Consider the following 15,339-nt stretch of genomic DNA (forward strand, 5'->3'; position numbering starts at 1 on the left):
CGTGACGTCACGGTCACATGGCCCGGGTGACAGGCCGAACCGTTAGGGGAGAGGAAGATGCTGCAGTTCCAGGCCGGGGACCTGCACAGCCTGAGCCTGGTGGGGAGCGGCGGCTTCGGGCTGGTGTACCGAGGATGGAGCGAGACTCTGGGGATGGAGGTCGCCCTGAAGATGCTTCAAGGAGCCAGAGAGTGTGTGAGAGGGGCCCCAGGGAGGGGGGGGGAATAGTGTGAGAGGGGCCCCAGGGAGGGGGGGGGAATAGTGTGAGAGGGGCCCCAGGGGGAGGGGAGGGGGGGGGGAATAGTGTGAGAGGGGCCCCAGGGGGAGGGGAGGGGGGGGGGATAGTGTGAGAGGGGCCCCAGGGGGAGGAGGGGGGGGGGAATAGTGTGAGAGGGGCCCCAGGGGGAGGGGGGGGGGAATCGTGTGAGAGGGGCCCTAGGGGGAGGGGGGGGGGAATAGTGTGAGAGGGGCCCCAGGGGGAGGGGGGGGAATAGTGTGAGAGGGGCCCCAGGGGGAGGGGGGGGGGAATAGTGGGGGAGGGGGGGGGAATAGTGTGGGAGGGGGGGGGGAATAGTGTGGGAGGGGGGGGGGAATAGTGTGAGAGGGGCCCCAGGGGGAATAGTGTGAGAGGGGCCCCAGGGGGAGGGGGGGGAATAGTGTGAGAGGGGCCCCAGGGGGAGGGGGTGGGAATAGTGTGAGAGGGGCCCCAGGGGGAGGGGGGGGGAATAGTGTGAGAGGGGCCCCAGGGGGAGGGGGGGGGAATAGTGTGAGAGGGGCCCCAGGGGGAGGGGGGGGGAATAGTGTGAGAGGGGCCTCAGGGGGAGGGGGGGGAATAGTGTGAGAGGGGCCCCAGGGGGAGGGGGGGGGAATAGTGTGAGAGGGGCCCCAGGGGGAGGGGGGGGGAATAGTGTGAGAGGGGCCCCAGGGGGAGGGGGGGGGGAATAGTGTGAGAGGGGCCCCAGGGGGAGGGGGGGGGAATAGTGTGAGAGGGGCCCCAGGGGGAGGGGGGGGAATAGTGTGAGGGGCCCCGGGGAGAGGGGGAATAGTGTTAGTGCTAGGGGGGGTTTGTGTAAGTGCTAGGGGGGGTTGGTTGTGTAAGTGCTAGGGGGGGTTGTGTTAGTGCGAGGGGGGGTTGTGTTAGTGCGAGGGGGGGTTGTGTTAGTGCGAGGGGTCGGTTGTGTTAGTGCGAGGGGGGGTTGTGTTAGTGCGAGGGGGGGTTTGTGTTAGTGCGAGGGGGGGGGGTTGTGTTAGTGCGAGGGGGGGTTTGTGTTAGTGCGAGGGGGGGTTTGTGTTAGTGCGAGGGGGGGGTTTGTGTTAGTGCGAGGGGGGGGTTGTGTTAGTGCGAGGGGGGGTTTGTGTTAGTGCGAGGGGGGGTTGTGTTAGTGCGAGGGGGGGGTTGTGTTAGTGCGAGGGGAGGTTTGTGTTAGTGCAAGGGGGGGTTTGTGTTAGTGCGAGGGGGGGTTGTGTTAGTGCAAAGGGGTTTGTGTTAGTGCGAGGGGGGGTTTGTGTTAGTGCGAGGAGGAGGGGGGGTGATGGTGTGAGGGGGGCTGCTGCTGCTGCTGCTGCTGCTGCTGCTGCTATTACTTGTGCTGTTCTGGCTGCCTGACCTCCCCTTTTGTCTGTATAATTGTATTTATATAGCGCCAACAATGTAAACAATGGTGATAAGTGCAAAAGGTTAATAACCACATAAGGGAGACCCTGCCCCAGGTATGGCTGTGCCGGCAGTAGTGAGTGCAGGGGTCCGCTGTCTGTCTCTGCTGCTCCTGAAACCTGAGCCGAATGGGAGATGGATAAAGGCAAGATTAACGCAAAACGCGTTGTTGTCACTTTGTGTCAATGTAAGGCTACGTTTATAGTACTGGCTACAGTGACGGTGGGGGTAGCTGGCCTTCCAAATAAAGGTCCAATCCCAGCTGGCTGCCCCTAGGAACCATGGGTAATGGGCCAAGAGGGTTAGCTCTTGGGCCCAGTATGATAATACACAGTTTCCATGTGACCATGTTCCCATATACGGTCCCCTGCAGGGTTATGGGCTAGGGATACTATGTGTGATTATGATTCCTCGTATAAGATAGCTGCAGGAAAGGGATTTTGGGAGCGGGAGGTGGATCTGGGGAACACATATAGTTGGCCCCATGGGTATTTGGTTTTGCATTTAACCAGGGATTTTGGGTGCATGAGTTTTAAGAGGGTTTTTGCGTGGAAACTGTTGTCAGAATGTGCATAGAGTCGGGGACTAAAGTTACCCGTTCCCCGGTAAATGTATCCGACAATCGGGCATGATTTGTGGATACATGTGTGCACATTGGCCCCATTAATATCTCCCCTTAAAAACGTAACTGCGATTCACCACTAGGGTAACCTGCTTCAGCACAGCCCGGGAAGGAAAGTGAGCCATGGTGAAATGTGTTCTAGTATACCACAAACAGTGTAGGCTTTGTGGGTACCCGTCTGTACATAAGGAAGTTCCATGTAAAGTATAGAGAAAACCTGACCTGTTTAGGGGCTATTGTCGTAGACACATATGAGATGTTGGGCGTGTAAGTTTTAGGTGGGATATTTGGGCGAAAATGTATTAGTTTTGTTGGGGGGCTGAGTTATTGGTAGTCCCCCGATTCTCCCCGGCGTGCAGCTACTATTTCTGAGTACGTGATGTGAATTACATTGGGGCTGCACAGTGTCCCCCAGACTCCTGATTTTCGAGCCCAGGTATCCCAAACTAATGTCCCACACATATATAAGGATCCCCCAGGTTTATACTTTATTAAAGTATGGTTTATAGTGTGTTATACTGTATGTATAAACATCTCTGCAGTCAGCCTGAGGATTTACATAGGAGTCAGGATGTCTGCATAGACATGTGAGCTCAAAGGAGAACCAGGATGCCCAGAGGTGTCGGGACATTTGGTAGCAAGGAGGGGCAGAGAAACAGGCCCAAAAGCCATCTTTGTTCTCAGACACCGTGGAGCCGGCCCAGCAGGTGGCCATGAGTGGGCTGGGTGGAAGATACGGGTTGGCACGCCCCTTCCTCACATCATCAGACAGATGAGCCCCGCTCTTATTGGCTGGTGGGATAAGTTCCCACGCTCTGAGTGGTGAAAAGTCCCTGCCCATGTTAAACATAGGACACAAAAGTCAATGAAAAGGACAACCGCACTCAGAGCTCTCTCCTATCTATCTATCTATCTATCTATCTATCTATCTATCTTATGTCTGGTCCAGTGAAGCGCCGGTGGGGTTTCCCAGGGGCATTGAGGTGCCAAGGAAGTCTAGCCTAGTGGAGGACCAGTTCTGAGGAATAATGTTGCTTGTTCCAGGCTTACCCTGTTCACTCCATGTCACTGGAATAAGTCCTTTGCTGAAGCGGATGCCTTGCACCTAGGAAAGCCTAGATATTTCCCCAAGACCCCCAGTATGTGTTTGTTTCCTGTACCTTTGTATTTCCTTGTGTGTACGTGGGTTTACCCGAATAAACCTCATTTTATTTCACCATCTTGTTTTGCCTAGTGAATGATCCCAAAAATATAAATGTGTTAAAAGACCTGGTAGTACCGTGACAGATGGCGACGCTACCAGTGACGTCGCAGTCACTGTAGCTAAAGTTGCACACGTGTGTGTTGTCGCTGGCGGCAAGGGACTATGTGATTGGCTGCCAGTCACGTGGTGCGGCTGTCTCTGGAAATCTCAAGGGGAACGTTTTTATAGTAGCGCTGACGGCTACAGCGACGTGACCGCGTGACGTCAGCCGTCGCTGCTACTACAGCAATTCCTACATACTGGCACAGGAGATGCGATTGTGCGACCGGGGGGCATGGCCGTGAGTGGTTCGCCCTCATTGGCTGAAACGCTCACGTGCCCGTGACCTCACACCTCGATTGCTGGAAATATCAAAATCTCCCAGCGATCGCGACGGGTGACGTCGTGCCCGCTATGGACAACATGTACTGTACTTGCTACGGCGCTGAGCAACGTCGCCGTAGCAAGTACTATAAACTCGCCCAAATTTTTTTGACTACAGCGATTTTAGTAGCTGTGACGTCACACTATGGATGGTCGCTACGGACTTCATTAAGTTGTTTTGCAGGTGCACGCCGTCGCTGTAGCCAGTACTATAAACACCGCCTAAGGGGCATATTTATCAAAAATCTGCACCGTATGTATTGAAGGAAACATCCCAATGAAATCAATGAAAAAATAATATTTGATAGGTATGGTACAATTGTTTTAGCCCCAGAATTGTTCCACCTTTGCCTTGATGCACATGCCCCTAAATTGTGTGCCAGTTAACAGGAGGAGTTACATAACGCACAGATTATAAAGGGATGTATCAAACTCTGCGTCTGTGGGGCACTGCTTTTATCTTGTGTATAAAAATAAAAAAAATCCGCCAGGTCTTGGGCGGAAAGGGTTTTTTTTTTGTCTAACAGTTTTAGTCCAAAACTAAAATACTTTCTTAAATCTGACACACACGCGAGCAGAAAATGGAACAAACTTCTGTGTTCACTTTCTCTCACTCCTCTCCCAAAGAGAGGGAAGAAGATTAAGCCCTGCGCAAAGAGTGACGTATTGTAAAGGAATATGGGGGTATTTCTTTGATAAGGGGATGGGAGTTGATACATGAGTGTTTTGTGGGCTGTAGGATTAGTTTTAAGTCTATAGATTAGTTTGGGGATGACATCTGGGTCTCATACCCTCTTTAATTCTTAATACATCCGGGCACCTTGTTCCTTGACAATAAGCCCCCCAAATACATGTTAGCCAGGGGAAGCCAGTATTAGGAGGGGGAGGTGGTCCTCGCTGAACTAATAAGCATAGAGATATACGTACTAGAGGGGTGCTATGAGGGAAAATGGGGCAGACTATCTGTATTTACAAAAGTCCCTACTAAAAGCACTCAACCTCTACTGAAATATTTAAAATAATTTTATTTACTGAGAGAAAATAGAAAAAACAAACAAAAACCGACGATTGATAAAACCTAATTCAGAGTTGGAGAGTTTAGGAAGTGTTGCTACCCTGGGCTCAATTGTTCCCCACTAGTGTGCATCCTCCTACTTAATTCCACTTAAACCTTGGATGTTAAGGTAATTGAGAACACCTCATATGATAGGGTGTGTCTCTAAGTTGGTTGCCCTCTCAGGTCACCCTGTTGGTATTTAAATATATTATCTACTCGTGATCAACCAATAGTGCAATCCCTGCAGTCACTAGCACATAGTGTGTGTGTGTGCAACTTAAAATAAATATATACAAACATATGGCTGTGAAATACACTCGCAGTGCACAAAGTGTACCTTACCTCTTAATATATGAGGTATAATTCCCCCTTAAAACATATATTAATCACCCTTGTGAAAATAGTGCTATAGTGCATACGGAAGGGACTGATAATCTTGTCCCTTTATATATTGTTATGCCGCGTAGAGGCTAAACGTGAATAGAACCAGTAGGCAGATACGGTAGTTCTCTCTTGCTAGTGGTTGCCTCCTGGGGCCCACAACTTATTTAAAACTTGCTATTACTGTATGTAGCGAAGATAGTGGATACATTCTGTATAATGCTCTTAGTACAGCAACGGAGACCTAGCGTCTCCGTCTCATCAATGACGTCAATAGTGGTGCGTCATGCTAAAGCCGACGACATGTGTTTCGTCCCAAATCGCAAAAAAAAAAGATTGCAGAGTCATTACAATTCCTCCGACGACATTGATCTCCTGATGAAAGTGTCATGAGCAACTTGGCAAATTTCAGCAGTATGATGGTGATATAATCAATGCCTTGACAGAGCAATCAGTAAACTGATGTCATCAATGGGCGACAGATTTTTTTTTTAAAGTAGTATTTAATCAATAATTTTACAAATCCATGAATTAAACCGATAACGTGATCAATAAACTGACGCGTCCATGCAGTAAATCGGTGATCAATCCGTCAAACCTGAGTGTGTCCACAACATTGCACACCCAACAACCTCGTAATGTGACAGATCCATTATGATGATCTATCAATAACCTTATAGTGTAATCAATAACCTGTCAGGTCTGGCAACAATATGACTGGTTCATCGACGATAAGTAATCTTGGCAAACCCCTGACCATACGGGAGTAGGATGAGTAGTGACACAGGTGAACAGGGAGAAAAAGAACCCTCTCTAGCACTCGGGTTCACGCTCTGATGATGAGTGGGTGATTTAAAACATAATCTTTATTAGTGACATATATAAAATAGTAGATGTTGGAACAACGTACTGGAGGTAGGTTGATCCTGGATATTAGTAGCCGTGTTGGCTCCGGATCAGTTAGTAGCTAATATACCAGATATAACTATATTGGAACACTGGTAACAGAACAGCACAGAGATCCTGATGTGGACCTGTGTGATGGGGGTGTGCTGCTGGGTGTGCTAAAATAGGTACTAGACCCTGCTACAATGTGATATGTCTATTCAGTACCTATTTTAGCACACCCAGCAGCACACCCCCATCACACAGGTCCACATCAGGATCTCTGTGCTGTTCTGTTACCAGTGTTCCAATATAGTTATATCTGGTATATTAGCTACTAACTGATCCGGAGCCAACACGGCTACTAATATCCAGGATCAACCTACCTCCAGTACGTTGTTCCAACATCTACTATTTTATATATGTCACTAATAAAGATTATGTTTTAAATCACCCACTCATCATCAGAGCGTGAACCCGAGTGCTATAGAGGGTTCTTTTTCTCCCTGTTCACTACTGTACTACACCCTAAGCACCGTTCACCATCACACCATACCATTGTGGCTGCAGCAGGGGTCCCCCTATCATCCCCCCTGAGTAGTGACACAGCCATAAGGCAAACTGCAAATATAGGGCATGAGATAACATGTAGGCTTGTGGCTCCCCTACTAATAGTGCCCAGGTAAAACCTCAATGTGTTGCTTTGCTGACCCTTTAACAGGTAACAGCTTTTCACTCGTCATCCTTTCTAAAAAATTTCAGGCGCCACCGGAAGGATTTCATGAAGGAACTAGACATGATGCACACAGCAAACTACACCTACGTCCTGCGTGTCCTTGGTGTGTATGAGAAGCCGGAGGGAAACCATATTGAGTATGGCCTGGTTATGGAGTACATGCCTCTTGGTTCTCTCTGCACCCTTTTTGAGAATGTCCCAGATGTCCCGTGGGCTTTGAGGTTTCAGATCCTCCACCAGGTCGTTCTGGGAATGAATTTTCTACACCGCCTCAGCCCTCCTATAATTCATCGAGACTTAAAACCTGGTAACGTTCTCTTCAACAAGTCCTTGGATGTTCAGGTGAGTGGCGCTGTCCGTGTAAAACGCCTATACTGTGTTTTCAAAACTCGTGGAAGGATGGAGGTCTGTGCTGCTGCCTTAAGTGTGAATATTGTGGCTAGGGGTTGCTGATTCAGACTGTGGTTTCTCTTTATTCCAGTTGACAGATTTCGGGTTGGCTAAATTTGCTGGTTCGGCTTCAACCACCTCTACTGATCAATCCATAGTTGGTACTTTAGCCTATATGCCTCCAGAGGCCATCAAAGACATTAACTACAAGCCGACAAAACTGTTTGATGTGTACAGGTGAGGAGGGGAGAAATTACAAACCGAGGAGGAGGGGGAGGAGAGGGGAGGGGAGGTGCCGGGGGAGATTCTTGTGATCTCACAGAGAATTTCTTTGTGCAAGGAACCAGCGGTGGGGGGGACAGGAAAGGAATGCAGGCAGCCGTATAAGGGTGTCACCCCTGCCTCCCCAATATATTTACCATGGAACCATTTATTATGCGACTTAGTCGGATTGTTATATTCTACCATTAATGATAACTCGCTTACTGGATTCACATGTGTATACAACACATTAATCCTAATAGAGGTATATTAGTATTTTATCTGGTAGTGTTAGGACTTGCGAATGGGTCTCTGCCTTGTCGTGGCTCGCAAGCTTACAACGCTTTGGCCAAAGGGTTAAACTAAATTACCCTTTTTCAAGAGAATATATAAGAGTTTTACTGTGTATTTTTGTCATGTTGGATGTAGCATTGGGCTTCTCTGTCGTCTGTTGGATTCACATGTGAGATTAAACTGCAATAGTGCCGATCAGGGCACTATCCGAAGCAAACTCCCATTGATTGGCATTATTAAAGTTTAATCAATCAACCCCATAGTTATCCAGCGATCCATTACACGAGACCCTGTTATCAGTGTTGATACTGGGAAGAGCGGAGTACACAACTTTTTTCTTTTTGACACCCAAAGTAATCACTGCTTTTTTATTTACAAACTCACGACTCCACTTTTTAAAGAAAAAAGGATTGCTTTTAGAAAATCTCTGACTTCCTATTTGTACAGTCTAAATATTGCTGAAATCTTTATGAAAGTGTATTTTAGAAATGATTTTTTTAATATAAATTGGCACAGTACCAGTGCTTTTATGAAGTCCCTTCATCCACTGCCTGTTATCAGATAAAAGTTACATTCAGTTAACCCTGATGACATCTCCAATACCCTAATCCTGATGCTAATCCTGATTGTTTGGAGGAGATTATATGTTTAGGGCTTGTACATAACCCATTAAAGGAGCAATCCAAGCTGTTTTTGTTTTTTGAAGTGAAACTTCTTTAGTGGCACCTATTCTGATGGGGTAAAACGGGAGAGATGGGGGACAAATGTGAAACGGAAGTGACGTCACGGCTCCCCCATCCCTACCCCCCCCCCCCCCCACATGCCTGCTCTGACATGCGGCGGCGGCCACCGTTCCACCCACGCACCCGCTGTGATATACGGACATGCTCCTAACGGCCGCCGTTAACCCCACACGTCCGCTGCGATGGGTGTACAAAGATGGCTGGAGCAGAGCTTCCGGTGCTGCGGGTGTGGGTGTAGTTAGATGGCGGAAGCCCCGCAAGTCCTCCGGCTGTGAGAGGAGCCGCTGCTCAGCCTCTCTCCTCCCTAACTCCGCTTCCCCTTCCCTGTGTCCCGCTGACTGAGCGCCGCCGGAGGAGGAGAGCCGCCATTCCCCCCACACGTCCACACAGACATGGGAGGTTGAGGCGCATGCGCAGATTTGACCGCCGGGTCCCTCAGGTTGACTCAGACAGAGCCGCCGCGGGTCCGCAGCTCTGCCTGCCTTTGAGGGGGGGGGGAGGAGAGACTCAGACAGAGCCGCCGCGGGTCCGCAGCTCTGCCTGCCTTTGAGGGGGGGGGGGGAGGAGAGACTCAGACAGAGCCGCCGCGGGTCCGCAGCTCTGCCTGCCTTTGAGGGGGGGGGAGGAGAGACTCAGACAGAGCCGCCGCGGGTCCGCAGCTCTGCCTGCCTTTGAGGGGAGGGGAGGAGAGACTCAGACAGAGCCGCCGCGGGTCCGCAGCTACGCCTGGGGTGGGGGGAGTCAGGAGAGAGGGGGCAGGACACAGAAAGAGAGACACAGATACACTGACACACACGCACACACACACACACACACTGACTGACACACATACACACTGACTGACACACATACACACTGACTGAGACACATACACACACACTGACACACATACACACACACTGACACACATACACACACACTGACTGACACACATACACACTGACTGACACACATACACACACACTGATACGCACACACACTGACTGACACACATACGCACGCACACTGACTGACACACATACACACACACTGACTGACACACATACACACTGACTGACACACATACACACACACACTGATACGCACGCACACTGACTTACACACATACGCACGCACACTGACTGACACACATACGCACGCACACTGACTGACACACATACGCACGCACACTGACTGACACACATACGCACGCACACTGACTGACACACATACGCACGCACACTGACTGACACACATACGCACGCACACTGACTGACACACATACGCACGCACACTGACTGACACACATACGCACGCACACTGACTGACACACATACACTCACTGACTGACACACATACGCACGCACACTGACTGACACACATACGCACGCACGCACACTGACTGACACACATACACACACTGACCGACACAGAGAGACATTCACACAACACAGAGAGAGAGAGAGACATACACTGACACACACACACACACACATTGACTGACACACACACACACACACACATTGACTGACACACACACACACACATTGACTGACACACACACACACACACTGACTGACACACATGCACACACTGACTGACACACATGCACACATGCACACACTGACTGACACACATGCACCCACTGACTGACACACATGCACACACTGACTGACACACATGCACACACTGACACACATGCACACACTGACCGACACACATACACACACTGACCGACACACATACACACACTGACCGACACACATACACACACTGACCGACACACATACACACACTGACCGACACACATACACACACTGACCGACACACATACACACACTGACCGACACACATACACACACTGACCGGCACAGATACATGCACTGACTGACACACACACACAAACAAACACACATACATACTCTCTGACTGACACACATACATACTCACTGACTGACACACATACATACTCACTGACTGACACATACACTGACTGACACATGTGTGCCGAGCATTATAAGTCAATTTCTGTGACAAAAGTCTAAGAAGTTTCACTTACTATGCGCGTGCACAGCACACACAGCTTTTTTTTCTTTAAAAAATGTCTAAATACAGGATTGAAACAGGGGGGTCTCCAGTGCTGAACCCCATTAATTTCATCTCTAGGGACACCCTGCTTCCAGAGATGCTTACTTCTGAAGGGGTGTCTGTATCTCTGCAGTTTAAAGTCCGATTGGCGCATGTCTGGGGAAGCTGAACCTGATGTCACGGCTTCCTATTGGCCCGCAGCTTTAAAAATCAGCCATAATGTGAACCCTGGAGTGACTACCAGCACCCACTACAAAGGTAAGTACATCCGGAAGCAAGTGGTCACCGGAGCTGAAAATAATGGGGTTCGCTCCGAAAAACCCTGCTTCTATCCTGTGTGGATTGCTTCTTTAATAAATTGCCACAATCTACACAGAAACTGCTGTCTGTAAGCGGAGCTCTTTGTACAAATGTAGCACGTGACATTGTTCCCCAAGATGGCACAATATATCCTGACATAATGCAGAATGTCTCGGGGTTTCCATAGGGTTATATGGCAGTGTTGGTGTAAAATATGAAGCCAGCTAGATATGTATACATCTCTCATTGGAGGTATCTGCTGTGAGCGTCTCACGTTACTGATTCTCTATTGATTTTATTGTATTGCAGCTTTGGCATCTTAACCTGGTCAGTTCTGTCACGGCAGGAACCCTACCCAGGTATGTCCCAACATCTCTATCACTTTCCAGCGGTTTCATTTTTACTTTCTAACTTGTAGACATGCTGCTGTTGTGGTACCTGTTTAATGGACCATCTTGACACTTCTCCATAAATTTACGTATACAGAGCTGCCCAGACCTCACAGGTCTCTTCTTTCTGTGTCTAAAGTACTTTTCTCAAGTACATTTGTAGAAAAGATCTGTGGTTTGGAAAACTCTGTGCACTATATAATGTAATCTATGAAGAAGTCCTATGTTGGTCCCTTAAAAATCATCACAGCCAACAACAAATCTCCTTTACTCCTGCGTCAATACCTTTTTTAACTTCTATATTTACTGTATCTTCAAACATTCAGATGGGGAGGATGGTACCATGTCAGCCTGTGGCGTAGACATTCTAAAAATAAGGTAGCAGTGATACCTTTTAACGGCTAAGGCCTCGTCCCCACTGCTGGCGGCTGCGTGTGCGGCGCAAACAAGGTACAGCCCTCTATGGGGCAGGCCCCAGTCAGTGCGTGTGTGGGCGCATACAAAGCGCGACAGCGCGATCACCTTTTCTCAAAGACAAGAAATATGTCTTTTGGCGCGGCGGGCCGAGCAATTGTCACATCACGGCGACGGTTCAGCCAATGAGGGCAAACCAGCTGCATGACATCATGGCCACGCCCCCCTGTCGCGATTGATCTGAAGTTCTTCAGATAGCTTGGGTGAAGCACACAATACCGTTCTGCGGATCTGTGTGCGATGGGGAGCAATGCTCTGCAGTTCGGAACAAGGTCCTGTTTCTAGCCCGCCTATGGAGTTTCTTTCTTTTTGTTGCTGATCGGGAGTTGTTGCAGTTTTCTGTAGCATACTGTAGTTGTAGCCATTTCTTTGTCCTCTATCATTTTCTAGATTTTTTCTTATTGAGGACATCAATATTTCGTATTAAGTGGTTGTGCAACCTTTCTGAGGTCATGGCACATAGTTACATACCCGTGTGACCGCAATGTCTCTCCCCTAACAAAGTCACCGAAACAGAAGAACCCCACTGAGGGTATTCCACCTTCTCCAGAGAGTGAAAGAACCTATACAGTGGTTCACTTACTATGGCCATTCTTCCTCATGGAAACACTAAATGAGAAGGCGACTGTGGCCTACCAGTGTTGTTGGAGCTATTCTGGAGCCACGGTATACGCTGGGTAAAGTATGGCCAGATAGCTTAACTCGTTCCTTTTACAAGCACAAGTTCTTTTGTCTTTTCTTCACTTTATTGGAGAAAGCATAGACACACAAAGGCACTTGTAGATGATAGTGTAGTGAGAGAGCTTCTCTATAGTGAGGGTGCTTGATAGTAGGGAAAAGTAAAAAATGGTAATCCTTGCCAGGAGGTGAATAGCATGAGATGTACTTACACTTCCTTTCTAACCTAGCTGACTGAGTAAGGGAATCTGGGAAACAGGAATAGTCTCAGGATCAGACTAAGGCCGCGCTTATAGTTCCGTCGACGGCGACACAACGGGTGACGTCGCCACCGGCAAAAGTTATATTTCACCGGGCGGCGGCGGCGCAGGTTTCCGGCCATTTGATTGGTTCAAGGGCCGTCACATGAGGCGACAGCCCTTGAAAAATCAAATTTTGCCGGCTACCAGTTTTGGCTCCATCGCTCCGTCCCATTGTTGCCGTCGCGCTTACTATAAGCGCACGCGGCAGCAGCAATGCATTTTCGGGCGACGTCGCCAGCACTATAAACTCGGCCTAACTGTGAACGGAGACATGGGGGGGGTGGAATAACCCCCTCTCAGTTTAGGAGTATAGGAGGTTGCTAAGGCAACCAACACTGGGCTGTGTAAAGCACATAAATATCAATAATGTTGCCTTTTACACATGCAGCTAGCTGCTGGGACAGGGGAAATTACAGACGGCTGAACTAGGGAGACATCCAATGGCTGCAAAATGACACAGGAAATTAGACAATCCTGTTCCAGGACAGGAGCTAATAGCAATAAGCGAGAATACCTCTTGTTTGCTAAATGTTACAAATTACATGTTTTTGACCTGATGTTTCACCATTGTGATTAAATCTGTTGAGTTTTTCTGTTACAGTTAAACCTAAAGCCATTCCCTACTTTCTGACAGATGCAGCTCCTTTTCAGATCATGTACTGTATACCTAATGGTGATAGACCTGATTTGAGGATGGTTGACAAGTGTCTTACTGTGAAGATGGTTCCTGAAGCCAAAGAGCTAATGATCAAATGTTGGAATGGTGAAGCCGAGGACAGACCCAGCTTCCAAGGTAAGGCTGGAAGGAAATTGTGGATGTCAAGGGAACAAGGGGATGGAGCAGAACTTTAACCACGGCAAATGCAGATTTTCTCCAAAATCTTCCTTATGCCGTCCTTGCATTATGCAATGGGTTTTTGCTAACTGAACCTTGACCAAAAGGCATGTTGCCAAATGATTCTAGTGCAACCTATAAAACAATTATGGTGGTCTCTGGTTTACTGAGTTTTTTTTCTTTCTTCTCTTGCGTGGAGAAGGTGACATAGTATAGGGAAGGGACATATGGCCAATGGAGTCTCCCCATACACTTCAGGATGTCACACAAAATATAGTGACACTGAGAAATGACTTTTAGACCATTGAAGACACAGGGCCATATAAGTGCTACTAAGCCCTAAAGTATGTTCTGGTATGGTCATTTTGATCGTCTAGCCATAATGCCCCAATGTTGGTTTGGTATGATATGTTTTTTAAGGAAAAATTCCACTTAGAACTAGTGGAGTATCTAAACTGCAATGATATATTCAGCTTTAAATAAATAATCATTTCATAACCAGCATATGGAGTTTTATTGTTGATTTAAAAAGTGCCCATCACACCCGCTGACCCTGGTGCTGGGCAAAGCTATGGAAGATACCCCCCCCCCGATGTCAAGACTCATCACGGCCATATTAACAGAAGCCAGGTGCTCAATTGCAGCTGCCTGGAAGCATATCAAACCCCCCTCAAGGACTATCGTGATCAGAAGAATCAACGAGGTAATGTTAATGGAGAAGCTCACGGCCATGCTCCAGAAAAAGATACCCCAATTCCAGAATACCTGGGAGCCCTGGCTAGGGAGATAAAACTAGAAAAGAATAGACTGAGGCTGACCCAAAGCGGGAAAATACGCCGCACTCTTGAGCCAGGGAAATAGACATGGCCTCAACCCCCCCCCCCCCCTACCAGTCTCTCCACCCCCCCTCCCCTGTGAGTGCTCCCTTCTCCCCTCTTCCCCCCCCCCCCTCCCCCTCTTTCTTTTTCACCCCTTTCTCCTTCTGCGGAAAATGAGAAAAAGACATTGGTCACGATGTACAACTATCTTGGGCTCAAGACAGAAATGTATGTAAATTTTTGCTTGAAGAAATGACCAATAAAAGAAATTGTTACAAAAAAAAAGTGCCCATCACTCTGTTCCTCTAAATCCCCACCATAAATACAGCCCTGCTGGCCTGTTACTGTGAATTCAAACTAAAGTTGCAGTGCAAAAGTTTTGGCCATAAGGTAATTAAGGCATCCAAAACATTTATTTTAATAGAGGAGAAAACCACCATGTATCACAAACATATTTATGTCTTCATTACAGATTTGAAGGTGGAGACGGCACTCATGAACAATGAGTATGTTGGGGAGATAGACAGCGCTATATGCAAGGTTCTGGACCTTCTCAAAAACCCTTCTGCATCTGCTCAGGTATTCAGTGTAATGTACAAGATACCAACGTCAACATGTCTCACACAGGCTCCCAGAGCCCAATCCAACGTAAAACATCACACGGAATATACCAATAATGTGAGCCGTGACAAGCAACAGGGAACATTCAGGTCTTATTTTTTATTGTTCCTCTTTCAATTGCAATTCTCCCCCTCCCACCTCCCCCAAAAAATAATCTATCTGGAAAGTGACCTCAATGTGACACACTTTAAAACAGGCGACCTTT

The 15,339-nt window shown here is 48.2% G+C and overlaps 1 protein-coding gene across 1 annotated transcript in view; it reads left to right on the forward strand.

Moving 5' to 3' along the window:
• Positions 1–5: 5 nt before the first annotated feature.
• LOC142498898 (receptor-interacting serine/threonine-protein kinase 3-like) overlaps positions 6–15,339 on the forward strand; it is a 19,478-nt gene continuing 4,144 nt past the window's right edge. Inside the window, exons 1-6 of the mRNA XM_075607525.1 lie at positions 6–191; positions 6,989–7,304; positions 7,444–7,589; positions 11,327–11,376; positions 13,495–13,653; positions 14,986–15,092. Of these exons, the coding sequence (XP_075463640.1) occupies positions 58–191; positions 6,989–7,304; positions 7,444–7,589; positions 11,327–11,376; positions 13,495–13,653; positions 14,986–15,092 (912 nt within the window). The 5' untranslated portion in view covers positions 6–57. The remainder of the gene's footprint in view (positions 192–6,988; positions 7,305–7,443; positions 7,590–11,326; positions 11,377–13,494; positions 13,654–14,985; positions 15,093–15,339) is intronic.

Source organism: Ascaphus truei, chromosome 7 (genome assembly GCF_040206685.1).
Source record: "Ascaphus truei isolate aAscTru1 chromosome 7, aAscTru1.hap1, whole genome shotgun sequence".
NCBI lineage: Eukaryota > Metazoa > Chordata > Amphibia > Anura > Ascaphidae > Ascaphus > Ascaphus truei.